The sequence below is a fragment of the Archocentrus centrarchus genome, chromosome 22 (genome assembly GCF_007364275.1).
Source record: "Archocentrus centrarchus isolate MPI-CPG fArcCen1 chromosome 22, fArcCen1, whole genome shotgun sequence".
NCBI lineage: Eukaryota > Metazoa > Chordata > Actinopteri > Cichliformes > Cichlidae > Archocentrus > Archocentrus centrarchus.
The window spans coordinates 18,817,530-18,838,324 of NC_044367.1; the positions used below are offsets into that span (position 1 = coordinate 18,817,530).

A 20,795-nucleotide genomic window follows, 5' to 3' on the forward strand; every position below is an offset into this window, starting at 1 on the left:
TCAAGGTCACTAGTTGGAAACACAATATTTTAGAGTAGAAAGTGAATGCACACTTCTTGACCCTTGTGATGTGGTTGGGCTGTGCAGCTCTCTGTGTATAAATGTGTGTCAGTTGTGCTTTGCTGTAAAGGAACCTGCAGTCTCAGCATGCTCGGCAAATCATCCCAGGATAAATAAGGGTTTAAATATAGATATTGCAATTGTAGCTATAGAAAAATGTCAACATCTATCTTAAATTAGTGCTACAGCAGGCACTGCAAGTAATCCCCTCTCGAAAGTTATTCATTAGAGCAACATTAGCACAGTTTACTCACAGTTTATTGGCAGACTGAGCTAATGACAGGCACAGATGCACAAAATTTATGTGGCTGTGTGCCTTATGTTTGCCCATGTGGCAGGATAGGAAAGGCAGTAAAGGAGAGCCTTGATTTCAAAGAAAATGCTAGTTTAATACAAGCTGGGTTGATCTCACTTGTTTAAGTGTTCAACTGCTAGACCAGCCAAACTTCTGTCTAAGAAGAAATAATTTTTTTACAGTAACTGTTACCCATACTTAAAAAAAAAAAAAAAAAAACTAATTTCTGAATCCAATTTCATTTTGATATTGTAGTTGCAGGTTTATTATACAATGAAGGCTTATTAATGTCATTTTGAGCTTGCTTAACTTGGGTTTTGCCAGAAGACAAGAGGGTCTTAGATATATGTGGTTCAACTGTCAGATTTTCACCACTCTGGCTGTCTGATTGCCTTTTTTTTTTCTCCATCAGACTTTGTAAATGCATTTCTGTATTCTGCAGTCACAGACCTCACTTTGGGGAGCATTGTATAACTGACAGGAGTGATAGGAAAAACCTGTAATAATCTGTAATTTTGCTTTTGAGCTTCCTTCTCTGTGTTATCAGGGCAACCATACTGTTTAAATTTTTATCCACATTGTCGTCCTTGTCCCCAGCTTTCTAATATAGAGCTTGTGTCTTTTAAAATTACTTTCTCTGAGTCATTGTCTCCAACTAAAAAATAAGGTTAACTCCCAGAACAAATCAGAACTCTCAAACTGATACCTCTGTGGGTGGGTGGATGAATCAGGTACAAGGACCAGAAGATTGGTTTGGATAAGCAAGGACATTTTGGTACTGGCTGCGTTTCCTTCCAAATTACTTTATATTCATTTAGTAAACAAAACAATTTTCTAAGCAAAGGCATTCAGGTGACTCATGTTTATGGTAAAATTATTATCGTATAGAGGTAGCGTCCTCTTTGTTTTCTTTTTCCAAATAGCCAATTCTCCTCTGCTCCTTCTGCAGTGGCATCTTCTAGATTAAATACTGCACATTTGGACATGTACCAGAGGTGGTGTGAGGGGAAACATACTCATATAGTTCTGTGCAAAAGTCTTGAGCCATTTGTCCTGATTTCTTTAGCTTAATCTAAAAAACACTGATGCCAAAGATGACAGTTGGACAGGCATAAATTAGTATTTTGGTTCCAACAACGTGATACATACAAGAGCTATTAGCCAAAAACTTGGCATATCTCAACATGCTGCGCAGTGTGTCCTTAAAAAGTGTGAGCAAACTGCACAAGTGGAGGACAAAGGAAGAAGTAGCTGGCCTAAAATGAACCGTAAGAAAGTTGTGTCCTTAGGAAAAACATGCAGCGAAGACCTGATGCAGGACCTGAGAGATGCATCTGGCACTTCAGCTGATCCATGTACTGTTCACTGAACCCTCATCAGAAATGGTCTCTGTGGAAGGGTGGCTGTCAAGAAGCCATTCCTAAGGAAGGGAAATGGGAATAAAAGCCTGCGGTGTGCCAAATTACAAAAGAACTGGACTGAAAATCAGTGACAAGAAGTCTAATGGAGTGATAAAACCAAATTCAAGGTTTCTTGGCTCAAATTGTCATCAAGGGTACCTGGGTGGCTTAGTGGTGAAGCCGGCGACCACATATGCCGCGTTGCGGTGCGGGCGGTGCGGGTTCAAGTCCCGGCCTGTTGCCAATTTGCCCGTGTATCTTTCCCCCATTTCCTGTCTCTCTCCACTGCTGATAAAAGCCGCTGTGGCCAAAAATGCAAAAAAAAACAATTGTCATCAATACATGCAACAGTGAGTGTTTACAGCTATCTGTAAAACACAGTGGAGGTTTGGGGCTGCATTTCAACCAGTGATTTTGGGGATCTTGTCAAAATTGATGGAATTATGAATGCAAAAATGTACTGTTAGATTTTAATCCATCATTTAACACCATCTGGAAAACATCTGATTGACAGTGGCTTCATTTTTCAGCATGACAATGATCTCAAACGCACTGCCAATGCAGTTAAACCATACCTGGATGGAAAAACACACAACAGATACTATCAGTCATGGATTGGCCTCCCCAGAGCCCAGACTTATTGAAGCAGTGTGGGATCATCTTGACAGAGAACATCCAAAGAAGAATTTTGTAGTGTACCTCAGGACGCCTGAGGAACTATTCCCGAAGGCTGCTTAAAGAAATTATAAGAAAGCTTGCCTAAGACAGTTCAGGCTGTGCTGAAGAATACAGGTGGTCACACCAAATATTGACTTTCAAGCTTGCTAGAATTGCACAAACTCTGTTTTTGCTTCATTATTTCCATTTCCATTTGCAGATGTTTCAATAAATCCTTGCAGCTAATTCCCACTTTCCTAGCAAAATATAAAGAAATGAGGGGTGGCTCAAAACTTTTGCACAGTACTGTATGTGCCCCAAATCAACTCACCCCAAATGATCCCTTAATCGAGTGGAACTCAGAGTCATATTAGAGAGGCACTTCTGGTGCGAACAGGGTGCCATTTGTCATACATATTACTCCAGATTTATACTTGAGGCTAATAGTCCTTTTGTTCACTTCTGCCTTTGTCACACTTGCTCCCAAATTTTTCCCTCTTCTCTAATTAGCCCCTTTATGCTTGCTCTTGCACTTGAAATCATTCACTCTCCTCTGTGCATATTCATCCCCACACTCTGTCTGCCTCTGCCTCTCCATCTCTCCGTCATCTCTCTCTTATAGAGATGGATGAAAGGGGATATCAGGGAGTCTGGGTGGAGAGCTCAGCTGATAGGCTGAATCAAGGCAGGTCATTTACTCACCACAAGCCCATCCATCCTGAAACCCACACATACCCCCTTAAACACACACACACACACCTTTACTCACCTCATACTCTTCCACAAACACATTGCCCCTGAATGACTTCCATCTCTCGAGGTGTAGTATTTTACTCCTCGGAAGCCTGGCCAGAGCTTAAATGTTCAACACGACTGGAGCGAAGGGATCTTTTCCATCAGGAATTTGTTCATTCACACATCTTGAGCATGCACGCTCACCCAAACAAAAAAAGCACACACGCTCTAAGACTAAGAAATATCACACATAGGCAGGCACGCACCCCGTGCTCAATGCTCTAGACATCTCATTACGAGCATGGTGTGCTTTCACCGCTGGGATATTGTGAATGAATGCGTCCCTCCTGAAGTTTTTGCTGTTTGCAGCTCTGCTCCCCGTGGGCTGACTGTTAATGACATCTGCATCTGTACTTGGGAAACTGTTAGTATCATACTCCTGGTAACTAAATAATGTTTCCATCTCACAAGTCCAGCTGCCTGCTGGTCAAATACAGCCAAGCAACAAGGCTATTTTCTGCCCTGCGCCAGTGTATCTGAAACAACTTAGTTTACCCCCAGCATGATGGCATGATTGCTCCAAATGCTAGACGCCACCTCCGGCAGGTTAGCAAATCAGCGAGCGAGGAAGATAAAGCTGGACAGCGGGAAGTGAGAGAATCACGATCTTGGGAATCATGGTGATGAGAAGCCAGGGAAAGGTGTTCATGCAGGCGTATGGTGCCGCTCCATCGTTTTGGTTATTGACAGATGTGCGGTGTAATCAGAATACAGCATGTATACGCTACTGTAGGGCAGATGGATGAGGCAGGGGGAAAAATGCGATTACAGTAGCAATCATAACTCAGATTAGCCTTCCTCGGTACCTCTCTCTACTGTTCAACACAGGAATCAATCACCATCACATTCACTACGCCGCCTCATATCACACACAGGGCCGCACCAAAAGGACAAATATTATTCTCTCCGGTAGAGAAAACAACATTGTCTATAGAGCAAGGACAACAATCGCTCTCTTTAATAAATAACGGCAGCTATTATGATCATAAATAGTGAGGGGGCCACAGGCTGTTTGTAGGGGGGAGGATGATACATGAATCCATTCAGCATATTTCTGCTGTGGGCTTGTATCTCTGCAACTGAGGGGATCAAAGGAGTTCCTGACAAAAGAGGCGCAGATGCAGGGTGCTGAGATGACAGCCTTCACCAATGCTAGAAGTGCACTCAGCACTAACATTGGCTGACTAGAGACCTGACTAACCAGTCCAGAACAGCACATTTAGTCCCCCCCTGCTGTTTCTGCTATCTGATTATTATTGATGACATCAGGACATTCGCAAGCCCGTGGAGGCTCATTAAATCAGAAGTCAACTGATAATGAAAGTGAACACTCTGCACTGGATTACTTAATTTACTCAACACGACTAGCACAGAAGAATTTGCATGCTTTGATATGTGCTTGCTTTTTAGCTATTCCCCCTGGATCGCCATTTGATTAAACTGTGGAATCATGTAGCAAAAACTTCTTCATGAGTAAAGCCCAAAGCACTTGAATGGTTTGAGTATGTGATCAGCCTGTCTGGGTTTGTGTGTGTGTGTGTGTGTGTGTGTGTGTGTGTGTGTGTGTGTGTGTGTGTGTGTGTGTGTGTGTGTGTGTGTGTGTGTTTTATCCTCCCAGTCCTTTCTCTTCTACAGTAGCTTGCAATGCTTCAGGGAAAAAAAAACGCTGATGTGCTCTGTGTCTTGATCATTCAAATTAAATTGAAGCCATGCTGAGAACAATATTCCATCAAATGGTTTGTAAATTATAGACATTCACATTTATCACGCAAATACACTTGCAGACACCCTTACACAAACAGTTTGTATACCTGTACACATATACAAGTTTTAACTCACACAAACACTTCCATGTTGCTGCGGTTGGTTTGATGCCGACATGCACAATGAACAAATCCCATTTTATTTCAGTCCCCCCCCCCACTCAGAATGATTCCCATAAACTTTAGCCTGAAGAAAAAGAGAAGACATGGCCTGTCAAGGCTTTTATGGCTTTTCCCACAATCGCTCAGGACTGCAGTGGTATTTTTATGATGTTACAGTGCAGCCCCCCCATTCTCCCAACCTGCCACACCACCAAGGAAACTAACAAGGCCCTTATGTTTAATGGGCTCAACACACTCATACCTCCGGCAGTCTTCAAATTGTCACAGCTATGAGCAGCCCAAGCAATGAGCAACCACTTCCCTCTAATCAAACCTAATTCAAAGTGTGCTTTACACTTTTATGCCTGCTGTTTCATCCTGCTCCCCTACGGGCCACAATCTCCTGTATACTTTTCCCCTCGATCACCGTATTGAAGATGGTGGGTGGAATTGGATCGAGTCAGGGTTTTGCATATGTAATTCAGTGGTGACAATCAGGAAGACATGGCACCGTCTCCATCAACTGTTAACTGTGAAACAAGATTTAGCCATCCTTTAGTCTGTGGCCAGTCCCGTGGTGGAGCCTAATAGTGTGTATCTTACTGCTTATCACTCTGTTTCTCTGAGCCAACAGGCTGTTATGCTTAGATAACCATAGTCATTTGCTGTGTTAAGTGGCTGATTGCTTCACAGTTGTGTTTTGTGTGAGTGTGTGAGCGTGTGCCATACTTTCATGCATGTGTGAGCACGTAAATGTAATTTGCTGTCTGCATGTCTATTGCAGTTAGGTGTGTGCACATTGCCACTTGTGCCTCTGCTGCATATTGTTTGTGTAACAGCGCTAGCTTCTTTCCAACACCAAGCTTAGCTCCAGTCCCCGGCAGCATGGCTGAGTAAGATTAAAGTCACCCATATTACACTTACCGCCAGGAGACGTAAGGAAATTAGGAGAAAATTAAACAATGCCATTTGCATACAATTACTCAACAGCAAAGCAAACAGCCCAGTTAGCCACTGTCTGGTCAACTAAAAAGTGCTCCTCTCAGTGTTGCTTCATTAGCTATGCAAACAGCTCTGATTGGCCTTATTCAGTCATGGATGTTATTCGGACCATGAGGGGGGGGGGAAATTAGAAGAAGAAACTGCACAAAGTCAACAGCTTTTTTTATTCATTATGTATGCATTAATGCAAGTGTATGATGTTCATTGCGCCTGTCTTTATTCGCCAGTTCTGCACTGAGGGTTAAATCACATCGCTTAAGTTGGATTTAGATTATTTTATGTGCGCGTGTAAGCCTGCATTTGCTGACATTTTAGTCTGACATTCAGCTTTCAATCCTCAGTTTTCATCTCAGGTGTTTGAAATGTAACGCTTGCATCCTGCTGAGAAAATATTTCTCTGCCTTCCTCAAGACACACATGCACTCTGCCATCACTATCTCTCTTGTTCCTTTGTGTTGGAGGCACATTCAGATGCAAACTATCGCCTTTTACCTCCTTTCACAAATACGGATATTAAACCACATATCACTTTCTCTTCCTTCTTTCATCTCAAACATATATTCACATCTACATCCCAATTTCTCTTCCTCTGCCTCTCTTCCTATCTCTCACTCCATCCTCCCTACATACAGCCAGCTCACCTGGTGACAGTCTGGGTGAAATATTAATGTGTTCAGTGAAGTGTTGTTGTCTGGAGTGCTGCCCTGACCATGAGCTTTTTTTCTGGACAGAGGATAAAGCTAAGCAGCCATTCAGAGGCCCAGGCAGAGGTCCATACAGCTGGATGTAGCTGCGGGGACAACTCCAAGCAGGCCCTCACTCCATCCACCAGTGCTTAGCTCAGTGCAAATGAATCATGACTGCAATGTTAAGCCCAACTAGGGCTAGAGTGAGCTTTTTTAATAAGTCAAGCTGTAGCAAGGTAAAGTGATCCCTTGCCTAAAGCAGGGAGGAAGGACAAGCAGAGACATCTGGTTTGTAAGAGCTTCAGCTTGGGCCTTTTTGCCTCCCCCAACCAACCAAACTCTCAAATATAAACACAAAAACTGCACTTGCTCCCATGTCCCACCCATTTGCTTTTCCCTCCAACTTACTTTTAATAAGCTTTGAAACTGCAGGTGCGGCTGTTTTTTCTGTGCTCTTTTTTTTTTTTTTTTTTTTTTTGTACAGGGAATTTTTTTTCCCCCTCTTTTTGGCTCTGGAAAGCCTACAACTGTGTGCACACCTTCCAAGTCTCCCAGCTTTTCTTATGGAGGCCTAAATAAGGAATGAGCTAAGTAACTGAGAGCTGCTACCTCCTGTTCTGATTCAACGCACTCCTGTCGGTTTGCTTACTCCACATTGCCCAAAGATCCCTCTGGGTTTACGCTCACACCTCGGTGTGTTTGTACTGTATCTGTGTCTGCTTGTTTTTAGCCTACTGCACGTGTGTGTGGGGTTTGCTGCATGTTTTTGTGTGCATGCAGTTTGTTTGAGGACCTGAAAATCACTGGGCAAACGCATCAAACAGCACACTGGAATTGTTTAGTAGAAGTAAAGGTTCAGTTCAAGGCTCCTAATTTGCAGATCTGTGAAAAGTGCTATGGATTTTATATTTCACTGGAATAATGCTGACACTCTTTTAGCTTATCTTGCATCCTTAGTTCTGAGTCTTTCTAACCTCATGCTTGTGGATGGAGCTTTTACCTGAGAATGGAAAAAAGATAAGAGTATACTCACAGAAATACACACACACATATGCATACTGGAGGTCCTTACAGGTGAAAATCTATTGCTGCTTTGCAAATCCATTAAAGTTCTAACCCAGCTTGAAATGGCCTGTGTTCTTTACAAAAAGATAAACCTGGGTCTGGACCCAAGCCGTACAGAGGGACTCAGCACTACTGCTAGCAAGTTCAGGCCTGTTTGTCTATACCTGGTCCCTGTACACTAAAGCAAATCCCAAAAAACAGCACAGAATTTAATCTGTGCTTCAGAAGAACCTGCCAACACCTCTGTAAGCTTTCCACTTCCAGACAGCGCAGCCACTTTTTATCTTGTATAGACAGTGACATCATAACAAATATACCATATGCATTACTTTAGAGATTGACTCACGTGTCCTCAGGTCCGCTAAATTCAAATGTCCGATGAGTGCAATAAGAAAATCAGACTCAACCCAAGGCAAAAACACCAGATGTCAAAAACAAGACAGATTTATGCAGACAGCTCAACTTGAAAATTGTTGTAAGCGCTCACAAGCCAATATGCAAACATATACACATGCATACATTAAATCTGGTGTGTCAAAGGGATAAACAGTGATGTTTCCAGCTTATTTTGAAGACATGCTGGATTAAGCTGGAGCGATGAGTGACTGGCAGGGGTTTCATTGTTCTGGATACACTGCAATACTTAAAAATGCTATATATAGGGTTTTTGAATATCTTTTCAGCTTTTTTTTTTTTCTTTGTGAGAATGAGTGGCAAATGCCTCCTTATTATAATCCAAAAAAGAACACAGTGTGCATGTGTGTTTAATAGAAAAGAGTAATGACAAATAAAAGGCTGACTGGCAGTAAGCTGTTAGAAGCTTTCTGTGGGTTAGCATCAGCAGCTAGGTCACTGAATCATTTTATCATATACTGGAATACTGTGACATAAACAGGTAGATATAAAATTCACAAGTCTGAATTACCTATTCATAGGTACAAAGTAATCAACCAGCAAGATGTGTTTCATGTATTTGCTTGGTCAATGCTGTGCCTTAACCACCTTACCTTAATAAGAATTGTGTTCCAACAATTGTTTTTCTTGAGTCTTTAGCTGGCAATCACAATTATATTTTATTTTTAATTATGCTTTAGGCCTTCAGAATTTCTGAAAACAACATAATTGATGTAAAAAAAATAAAAAAAAAGTACCAAATTCTGCTTCATAATGCTCTCATTCTTGTAAATCCAGTGTAACTGTTTCTTTTATAGTACTGGATTTTCCCCTTACCTAAAAGCCAAAGCAAAGTCCCTACCAGGCTCTGTTTAGTTATGTTTAGTGTGGTTCATGTTTATTTTTATTGGTTATTTTTTTGCAACTTTGCAAAAGACTTTGGCAACGACCATTGTTAGCTACGCCAGTGAAGTGTAACCTCCCGTTTCACATTTTTGTTCTCTCCACTATTATTACTAAGAGAAGAGTATCTATGTGTGTTTCTGTGTGTGCTGCACAGTTCTGCAGGGAGTCATTGCCACCCCTGACCCTTGAACACAGGCTCAGAGAGAGAGATCTCTCTTTGGAATTGGGTATAGCAAAACTACATTACAGAAGAATTTCTTGATCTTACTGCAAAGTAGAAAAGGAGTTGGTGAGATAAAATAATGTTATATGAGGTTATAGTGTTTTCAACACACAAAGCTGAAGTTGTGCGCTTGTTGATGATCCTTCTTGTCTGATGCTCTTTCAATTCAGTTCAATTCAGTTTTATTTATATAGCGCCAAATCACAACAAATAGCTGCCTCAGGGTGCATTATATTGTGTGGTAAAGACCATGCAATAAATACAGAGAAAACCCAACAGCCATAACGACCCCCCTATGAGCAAGCACTTGGCGAAAGCGGGAAGGAAAAAACTCCTTTTTAACAGGAAGAAACCTCTGGCAGAACCAGGCGGGCAGGGAGGAGCAGTCATCTGCCGTGACCGGTTGGGGGGGGCAGGAAAAAAGACATGCTGTGGAAGAGAGCCAGAAATTAATAATAACCAAGGATTAAATGCAGAGTGGTGTGTAAACAGTGTAAACAGAGGTGAATGGAAAGAAATAGTCAGTGCATCATGGGAACCCTACAACAACCTTGGTCTATAGCAACATAACTAGGAAGGGTTCAGGGTCACCTGATCCAGCCCTAACTATAAGCTTGGTCAAAATGGAAAGTTTTAAGCCTAATCTTAAAAGTTGAGAGGGTGTCTGTATCCCACATCCAAACTGATGGATTTTAAATTCAATTCTGGATTAAACAGGAGTCAATGAAGAGAAGCCAATATTGGAGAAATATGCTTTCTCTTTCTAGTCCCTGTCAGTACTATAGCTGCAGCATTTTGCATCAGCTGAAGGCTTTTCAGGGAGCTTTTAGGACAACCTGATAGTAATGAATTACAACAGTCAGGCCTAGAAGTAATAAATGCATGAATTAGCTTTTCAGCATCACTCTGAGACAGGAAGTTTCTAATTTTAGAAATATTGTGCAAATGCAAAAAAGCAGTTCTACATATTTGCTTAACATGTGCATTGAAGGACATATTCTGCTCAAAAATTACTCCAAGATTTCTCACAGTGTTACTGGAGGCCAAGGTAATGCCATCAAGAGTAAGATTTGTGGGGCAGAGAACTTCAATTTTATCAGAATTTAGAAGCAGGAAATTAGGTCATCCAGGCCTTTATGTCTTTAAGACATTTCTGCAGTTTAACTTATTGAGATGTGTTATCGGGCTTCATGGAAAGATAAAGCTGGGTATCATCTGCATAACGATGAAAATTGATGCAATGCTTTTAATAATGCTGCCTAAGGGATGCATGTATGGTGTAAATAAAATGGATCCTAGCACAGAACCCTGTGGAACTCTATAAATAACCTTAGTGTGTGAAGAAGACTCCCCATTTACATGAAGAAATTGAAGTCTATTAGATAAATATGATTCACACCACTGCAGCACAGTACCTGTAGTGCCTATGGCATGCTCTAATCTCTGTAATTAAATGTTATGGTCAACGGTATTGAAAGCTGAGGTCTAGCAGGACAAGTACAGATATGTGACCACTGTCAGAGGCCATGAGAAGATCATTTGTACGTAACTTTCACTAATGCGGTTTCTGTACTGTGATGAATTCTGAAACCTGACTGAAACTCTTCAGATAAACCGTTCCTCTGCAGATGATCAGTTAGCTGTTTTACAACTACTCTTTCAAGAATCTTTGAGAGAAAAGGAAGGTTGGAGATTGGCCTATAATTAGCTAAGACAGCTGGGTCAAGTTATGACTTTGAAAGTAACGGTTTAATTACTGCCACCTTAAAAGTCTGTGGTACATAGCCTACTAATAAAGACAGATTGATCATATTTAAGATTGTAGCATTAATTAATGGTAGGACTTCTTTGAGCACTCTAGTAGGAATGAGGCCTAATAGACAAGCTGATGGTTTGGAGGAAGTAACTATTAACTCCGAAAGATCAATCAGAGATAAAGAGAGTCTAAACAAATACGAGCAGTACTGAAAGCAGTTGAACATAAATATATGTCCTTGAGATGGTTATGAATCTTTTTTTTTTTTCTAATGATTAAAATTTTATTTGCAAAGAAATTCATGAAGTCATTAAAGTTAAAGGACAGCTCAGCTCAACAGAGCTCTGACTCTTTGCCCGCCTGGCCACAGTGCTGAAAAGAAACCTGGGGTTGTTCTTATTTTTTCAATTAGTGATGAATAGTAAGATGTCCTAGCTTTACAGAGGGTTTTTTTTTTTTTAATAGAGTAACAAACGCTTTTTCCAGGCTAAATGAAGACCCTCTATATTAGTGAGATGCCATTTCCTCTCAAGCTTATCTGCTTTAAGCTGTGTGTGTTTGTGTGTTATACTATGGAATCAGGCACTTCTGATTTGAGACTTTCCTTTTCAGAGGAGCCACAGTATCCATAGTCGTACGCACTGAGGATGTAAAACTATTGACGAGATAATCTACCTCACTGGGAGCAGAGTTTAGGTAGCTACTCTGCACTGTGTTGGCACATGGCATTGAAAAGCATAATAATGGAGGAATTAAGTATATAATATAAATTTCATGTTATATTACATCACAATTGCACCTATAAGCAAATCAGAAATATGCTTTTTATCACTGGAATTAATTGTGCTAAAACATTCAAATACAGGCAAGAAATGACTACATTAATAACAGGCATAAACCTTACTGGTGTGCTTTTCTTTAACTAATTTTTCCACTGAGTCTACTTTTGTGGATCACACATTTGATTGCCTGTAAAACATTGCGAGAAGGCTTCCCTCTCCAGTCAAAACAACAGAGTGCTTCTTTATCTCATGGACTGGAACTCACATCCTCACAAAATGGCTAATGTCTCCTTATCTCTCCAAAATCACATCATGGCCTCCACATCTGCCTCCTCTATGTTCTCTAATTTGCTTTCTCTTCCAACACCAGCAACTACAAACACAACTTCTTTAATGCTTTGCTTAGCTTTTGCCATTATTCTCACGTCCTCAACCTTGAGGTAGTTCTGCTGTCGTGTTCCCTGTAAATTGATCCTGAGCACAAGCTAAATGCCTTAAAAGTAATAGAAATTGTAAAAGAATCTCTTTAAAAGTCAAACAAGCTATGATTGTGCTAGAAAAATAATAAAATAAAGCTGGTACAAAACAGCTGATGCAGCTGTGGGATGTCCCGCAGATGAACATTATTACAAATAATTTGACAATGATAAATGCAGTAACAATTTGTCTCTGATTTTCTAACAAGTTATGCAAACAAGAAACATAATTCACAGCTTTTCTTCCTTAAACAGACACAGTCTGTTCAGATTTTTGCAGCCTTTGACAATTTTATATGTACTCAGAATCATAACATAACCATACATTTAGTCAAACATTAATATTTAAGAGCTGGATGGCTTAGATAGATCGTACTCAGAGGAACTTAGGATGAGAGCAGATATGGATTTACATACTAATTCCTCCAGCTGCCTTGAGGCTCTCTGTTGATCTTCTATCGTCACATTTTCTCAGAGTCCTTTGACAAAATATGCATAATGTTAGTTTTATTCCCATCAGAAATATGCTGAATAAAGCTCACACCTGTTGGCACCACCTTCCTATCTCTATTAGTCTGTTACCATCTCGCCAACAACCCTCACTCGCAAGCTACCCCCATCTTTGTAGCCCCCCTGCGGAGTTCAAACGAGGAGACCTATCTTCAGGTGTCCCCTCGCACACACCTGGGCCTTTCCAGGAAGATAAATATACAGCATTAATTCATCCATGTCTCTCCAGACTTCAATATTTTTTTTCTGACTCTCTTAAGGGATTCAAGGGCTTTCAGCAGAGGGACGCTCTGTTTACTTTGTACTCCTGGGTGGGATATTTCCACTTGAATAAATGTGTCTCAGTGTGGGTTACAGTTGCATTTAGATAGCTCATCTTCATACACACTGGCATGTCTGTGTTTTCCAAAAGTGTTGCAGAATATAAATGCATAGATTAATAGTTTACAGATTTAATTAAGTACTTTGTGTGTGTGTTTTATGGTGTACTGCATACATGTATTTCTGGATATATGTTGCAAAGATCCTGAATATGTGTATGCATTTGTGCCAGAAGATGTTCTTGAGTACAGTTTGTAATGCATACCTACCACTTCTATTCATTTGGGTGGAGCCATTCAAAGTAAATCTCAGGTCATGTTAAGCTAAACTTTGAGCTCTCTATATAAAAGCAGTCTCCCCCCTCAACCTTGCCTGGAGCACTGATAGGATGAAAAATGGATAGAAACCCCAAAGGAAGGAGGGGGAAGGTCCATCTGTGAGCTGCATTCAAGGACAACAGTGTTATCCATTTTGGAACAGTATGAAACAAGCTAGTGTTTTCAGTGGGGTTTGGAAATGTGGGCTTCTGGATGAACTGTGGATGCTACTGTTGTCTTGCCAAGCCAACTGTGATGTTGCTGATTAGATGCGAATCATTGACTCCTTGTTTGTATCAGTGCGACTCTTCTCGTTCAGAGTGAGAGATAATGAACAAATGTGACTGATTGTTTCTGATCTGTGTTTTTGTAAATTACCAAAAGGAATTGTTTTGCAGTGCTCTGGTGCATATAAAAGCTACGTTTAATGTGATTTTATGTTGTTCAGCCCTGAGGTATTGAAGTTTGGCAATATCTATTAATCACAGTTCTGATCTTGTTTTTTTTTTCCTCTCTTATCTTCCATCCCTCTCTTTTTGTTATTTATTTCATCTTTTTTTTTTACTCAACTCTTTCACTCCTTTCTTTGATCTGTTTTATTTTTGGTTCTTTCAAATCTTATACTTTCTTCCTGTCCTCTCTCACAGAACCAATTTCACCTGCAGATGTCAGCCCGTGTGCCTCCATCAACCCTGGGAAGCTTGCTCCTCGCAGTCTTGCAGGGGGGAGATGGAGACAGGGAGAGAGGAAGCAAGGGGGACAGCTGGGGAGGAGCAGCTGTGATTTGCCCAGGCTGGGATGAAGGCGGTGACGGCTTACTGACCCACCTTCAGAAGTACAGTGGCTCAACCTGGCATTTGTGGGACATAATCAACCTGACTCGCATCACAGGGAGTAGAGATAGAAGAGGGGGGAGCAGTGAGGAAAGAAGGGAGGATCAGATGGAAGAAGAGGCTTTGAAGATCATCTCCACCCGTTTCCTGCGCTCCCCCTCACCCATTTCCTCTGTTCTCCTCCTGGGATCCGACCCCGAGTGTCTGTCCTCTGTCCTACGGGCTGCTCAGCGCCTTGCTCCATCACTACCAGCACTGCAGTGGATCATGGGATATCCCTTGTCTCCAGATTCACTACACACTTTAGGAGGTCCCCTTGGACTCTTAGCCTATGGGGAGGTCGGCCGCAAGCCAATAAGCTTCTATATACGGGATGCTTTGCAGCTGATTGGCCGGGCAGTCACTGCAGCAACCATGGTGAGGCCAGACTTGGCACTGATTCAGAACATGGTAAATTGCTATGACAAACCAAACAGACATGAACAGCCTTCTTCTGGACAATATCTTGCCAGGTAAGCACATACAGGATACACCTACTAATTCAAGGGTTAGTTCATGTAAAAATGGCTAAAGTCATGACCTTCTTTACTTCTAATAACATCTAGCTATGTAGGTTTTTAAAAAAAAAAATAGTACACTTGGTAGCTTTGATTTGAGAAGTGGGTATACATATGCAGCAAGCATTACTTTTTTGGTATACAGATTGACAGTGCTGGAACTGGTTATTATTATTAGTGCATTATCTGTGTAGTTGGTCATTTTTCTTACAGTTAACAGTTGGGGGTGTAAACATGTGCTGATTTGATAATGCTGATGGTGGATGTAAGCTTCCATGTTTATTTTCACCTCAACTTGAACAAAGTCAAGAATCAATGATGAATCTTGATAATCATTAAACCTCACTGTCAGCATTTTTAAAAGGATTAATGGTTCATATATATTTTTCTAGTTTATAGAGATCTGTCAAAGGAAATTTCAGCAGTGTGGGTGATAACAAAACCAAAAATAAAACGTATCATTTCAAATGGCATAGAGTTAGCGCTATGCTCTTTATGTCCTCTGCAGCCACAAGTTTGCCTTAAATGACTCCTGCGCTTCTGAACCAAATGATATATAGAAGACAGTGAAAAACTGCAATTAAAATTCTCTGGTCATATCACTAAGTACATGCTAGGTCGTTAGCTTTCTGAGTGACATTCTGACATTTTTGCGAGGAGTTGCTGGCTCCACTTGTGGTACTGTATGCTCTGGTTGCTGCCCTTGTCTGTCCTCTGCACCATGGGGGTGGCAATTTCTGAATAGCGCTGTCATACTGGAGGTGGGGAGGAGGTCTTTATGGCATACAGATTGGCAGACGGACACCAGAGGGTTTTGTGCGTTTCTGTTTGCTGTTGCTCCAACTCCTGCAGCTTTTTTTAAAAAAGGCTTCTGACAGCTTTCACGGGTCTGACAAGGTGTGGTCTGTGATGATAACCACAAACATGGGAAAAAAACAGATTGAAATGCATATTAAACCTTAAACATTTTCATTTAAAGCAGAAAAACGTAAATCCTCACATTTGGACATGGAGTGCAAAAACCCGTCACACTTGCATACTTTAGAAAACCTCTTAAGCAATATGTCTGATACTGCGTGATGCACTGAAGCCTCATGCAATAAACTCACTACAAAGCTAAATATTTTTGCTCTAACGGTTGACATGGATATACTTCAAAGGGTACAATGGATAAAACAGCATGCAAGTCATGTGGTACTGGTGAGAGAAGGATTTGTGGTAGGAGCTGGGCCCACAGCAGCTATTGAGCCCACATGGTGCCTGCCAGCTGAGAGTGATCATAGACAACAGCCACAAAATCACAAGCTGGATTCTCACAGCGCTCTGTCCTTCTGCAGTTTAGTTGAGCACTGAACCATGGGGCACGGAGGGCCAGAGGCTTTAGTGGAAGTTGTGTTACTGGACAGAGTTTGAAACAAGTTAATTAGGTCTGGAGTAGGGCTGCCACAATTGATTTTTCACTTCATGATTATTGTGGCCCAAACAGCTCACAATAATGATAATGAGGCAAACATTTTGAAAAATTACTTGGCTAAACAGTACAAAAAACAGTCACTGATAAAAGCAGTAGTCAGTATGTATACACAATATGAAGTTAAGAGCACCAAATTACAGTGACTCAATCAGGTTAAGAGCACCAAATTACAGTGACTCAATAAGGTTAAGAGCACCAAATTACAGTGACTCAATAAGGTTAAGAGCACCAAATTGCAGTGACTCAATCAGGTCAACAACAAAGTGAAGATACACATGTGAGTTAAGGCGTACAGGTACTAGTGCAATTTAACAGACCAGCTATGAATGATTCAGGCTCACCCGGTGTGTGATAGAGAAGATACAAAGACAGAAAACGATGCCATAGTGGGAGCCACCCTATTGTAGTCAAGCATGAAGTGTGCAGATAAGCTGAGGCCGCAGTGTAGTACTAGTTAGTGCAAAACTGTTGCTGAAAGAGAAGAGACCTGAGGTGATTTTATAACCCTAACTTTGCTTTTACTGGATTGTAATGTACTAGGCAAAAGTTTTGAGCCACCCCTCATTTCTTTATATTTTGTTTCCAAGGAGCCAGACTTTCTTGCAATTTTTTTTTAAGTGGTCTGGAGCAATAGTTCCCCAGACTTTCTGAAGATCTTTCAAAGTTTTTCCTTGTACATTGACTAATTTTTCATTCAATTTCAATTCAGTCCTGGTACCTGACCATTTTTAGAGGAATGTGCTTTTGTCTGTTGAACCACTTATCATTGATCTTTCAGTTATTCAAGCATAAAAAAGGTACCTAACTCAAGGGATGGACCAGTGTTGTGTCTGTACCTAACAAACAACTTTGTGATTTTAGATTGTACCGTTTTGTAATTTGTTCCCATTTCTTTAGTTGACCCTAGAAAAAATGTCAAAGATAACACAGCTTGACAATCATGAAATAGTATTTTTACACAAACAAGGCGATTCTGAAAAAGCTACTAGCCGAAAACTTTTCATATCTCAGCATGGTATGCAGTGTGTCCTTGAACATTTTTGAGGAAACTGGGCATGTGGAGGACAAAAGAAGAAGTGGCAGGGCTAAACAAGAGCACCGCTGAGCAGGTGAAAGCGCTCAGCTGTTTTGAGTTTGTAACAGGGAGGAAGGAGGAGGGGTGGTGTTGTTAGTGGTGGTGGTGGTGGTGGTGGTTGTGGGCAGGGGGTGTCAAATGCTGCTGTAGTAAAGTCAGTGAACAAGTGTGTGAAGTTTGATGGGTCTAGCTTGAACAGTATGCAACTATGGTGTGAATTTGAACATCCTACGTCACATTGGTCTGTTATAGCATTCACAAGATTTTCAGAAAATGTGACCTCTGAACTTTACCTTCAAGTCAAAATCATTGAGATTTTTAGTAGATGCATCTACAGTATGAATTTGAACATCCTAGGTGACATCATTCTTAAGTTATGGCCAACCTTAAGTTTTTGTAGAACAGACGGCAATGCCATCGACGCCTATGCCAAGGCTATGACAACATCTCAATTTTTTCAGCCGAGCTAAAAACTATCCACAGCAGATGAACAGTACATGAATGCCACGTTCTTAAGAAATAGAAAAAAATCCAGCAAAGACCTGACACAGAGCCTGAGAGCTGCATCTGGCCCCTCAGCTGATCCATCTACTGCTCATCAGAAGCCTCATCAGAAATGGTCTCAGTGGAAAGGCGGCTGTCGAGAAGCCAAATGCCAAATTACACAAGAACTGGATTGTAACTGAGTGCCAGCGGGTCTTATGGCGTGATGAATCCAAATTTGAAAGTTTTGGTTTAAGTCATCATCAATACATATGGAGGAGGTCAGGAGAGGGGTACAGCCATCTGTAAAACACTCTATCACGGTTTGGGGCTGAACGTCATCCAGTAATGTTGGGGATCTCGTCAAAATTGATGAACGCAGAAAAGTGCAGTCAGATTTTGATCTATGCAGTACCATCTGTAAAGTGTCTGATTGGTAACAGCTTCATTTTTCAGCATGACAATGATCCCAGACACACTGCCAATGCAGTAAAAGCATATCTGCTTATAAAAACACACAGTGGAACATGATCAGTCGTGGATTGGCCTCCCCAGAACCCGGATCTCAACATTATTTTCAATTTTAAATATCACACCTATCTTAATACCAATATATCACAACATGACTAGTAATTAAAATGCTAATGCTTAGCTGCTCCAGCAATGTGTGTGGATGTTTGTGTGTAAGAGTGAATGTGTGTGTGTCAGCCATTTCACCACTTTGGCTGAGACAAAAATATTTCAACAACTTTTGGATGTGTTTTAAATTTTGTACAGATAGTCATTGTTAGTAAGCTTGCTATTTGGTAATTATTTTTGTTTTATTTTAGTTGTTCTTTGTGTTTTACATTGTCTAAATTACCATGTAATTTTTCTCTTCTTGTACCACTGCATGAATTTTAATGACTATAGTTGTTAATGTTAAATCTCATCCCAATATCACCTCAAAATTATAATTTCTCTAACACTTTGGGTTTTGCCCACATGCCTGCAAATGAATACCACTCCAAGCAACTCTGCATTGCACTATATTTTAGGGATAATTAGTGAAGTATTGTGCATGCTAAACTAAGACTGCAACCATGGTAAATGGTCGCAGTGCTCAACTTAAAGTATGTCACTGTGAGCATAATACATATTATTTTAGGAAAACACCACTGTACCTAACTGAAGCATTTACCAAGTTGTGAGCATGATTGTGGACTCCCATGTCAAGTCTTGTTATACTTTTAATTTAAGAAAAAAGAGAGAAAATAATAAGTGACATTTTTAAATGACTCAAACTTCATCAGGACACCAGGGAAAAAATGCAATCTTTCTGTGGAGGACCAATTAGCACATAGTCTAGACTAACAGAATAGACTATTTATAATAGAGTCCTCCACAATATAGTCTCAGTGACCTTTGTTCTTGGCTAGTGAAAGACTGATAAAAGGGGTTGTTCTGTCTCACTATTCAAACGTATGCAGTTGTTCTCCAGTGTACTCCCTGATTCTTATCCCTCCCCTGCAACAGCCAGACACGCCAGTTCTCTGGAGAGCCTTAACAAAGCCAGAGGAAGTGAGAGATTTCCACATGGAAAAGGCAATTAACAGCTCAATGCCCTGGGGACAGAGTGAGGAAAGCAGGGAGGGAGAGAGCATGTCTTGAGATATTAGCAAGTAAGGAAGGTATGAGAGGATGAGAGGTAAAAAAGTAAAGTCACAACATTACTTTTTCAAAGCGATGAAGATAAAAATATGAGAAACTAGCCACTTTTGATGTTGTTCTTCCGAATGTCCAGAATCCCAGAATCCCTGGGTGCTTATTCCCAAAAATACATTAGAGAGAAGGGGGAATGTGGTCAAAGACAAACAGATAGATAAAAGAGAGGAAGTAGGATACAGCTAAAGCAAAATAGAAATAAAGACAAAGGGAAGGAAGGACAAACTTGTGTGGAAAAGGATATGAGGGAGGAGAAAGGGGAGGGAAAAAGATAGTGGGTTGTTGTTATCAGAGTGAAATCTGCCAGTCAGTGCCATCTCACTCGACACAGCTGCCACGCTGATTCCATCTCCCCCGAAGAGATTAAAACCAATGAAACAAGCAGACCTTGTATCAGTCCCGACAGACAGACAGAAAAAGACAGAGGGAGTAAACTTTCCCCCAAACTAAAGCTGGTGGACTGACAAGAGATTGAGACACATGCTAGAGACTGTCTTATTGAGTTATCATTTACCGGCCACTCCACTGACATTTACTCTGAGTGCGTAAACCTGGGCCAGGTGTTAGGGAGAGGAAGCCATTCCTCTCTGACACAGCTGGGTGACTTATCAACCTGCTGTGAAATCCAGAGTCATTCTTTAAATACAGCCTCCGGCCTGATGCTACAAAAACAATCTGCAGGCCCCATAACTAAAAGGTGGTGCAGCTTTAAAGTGTGCTGTACACTTTCTTTTACACCACTGCTCTTATCCCTATATTATGTCACACTCCTATCTCACCTCTTATCTCTGGGCATGAATCCAAACATGTCACAAACAGTGGGAAAGGGGCCTCTGAGACTTTGCACTGTTCTCCTCGGATAAGAGATGTAAAGCTTACTGTGTGGTTATTTTTTTTCTTTTTCTGGCCAGCTTACACTAAGAGTCTGGGGTTGGTTGGCTTGATGAATCTGCTGTCTGTTGGATATGATGATTCAGCCGTGCTATTACCATGAGTGATTTCAGCTCAAGGCAAGGCTAGCACTTTCGCTTTATGGCCACAGAGACAGAAGGGAACTGCCGATGAGGAAACATAAGTTAATGTGAAGGGGAATGGGGATGGCTTCCAATCAGAGGTATTTTTAATCAAGTTCTTTACAATTATGTTGATGTTACGGTAAA

At 41.0% G+C, this 20,795-nt stretch overlaps 1 protein-coding gene across 1 annotated transcript in view; it reads left to right on the plus strand.

The window, feature by feature from the left end:
- LOC115772710 (glutamate receptor ionotropic, NMDA 3B-like) overlaps window positions 1-20,795 on the plus strand; it is a 77,137-nt gene that overhangs the window by 27,537 nt on the left and 28,805 nt on the right. The window contains 1 exon segment of the mRNA XM_030719103.1: window positions 14,157-14,854. Coding sequence (XP_030574963.1) covers window positions 14,157-14,854 — 698 coding nt within the window.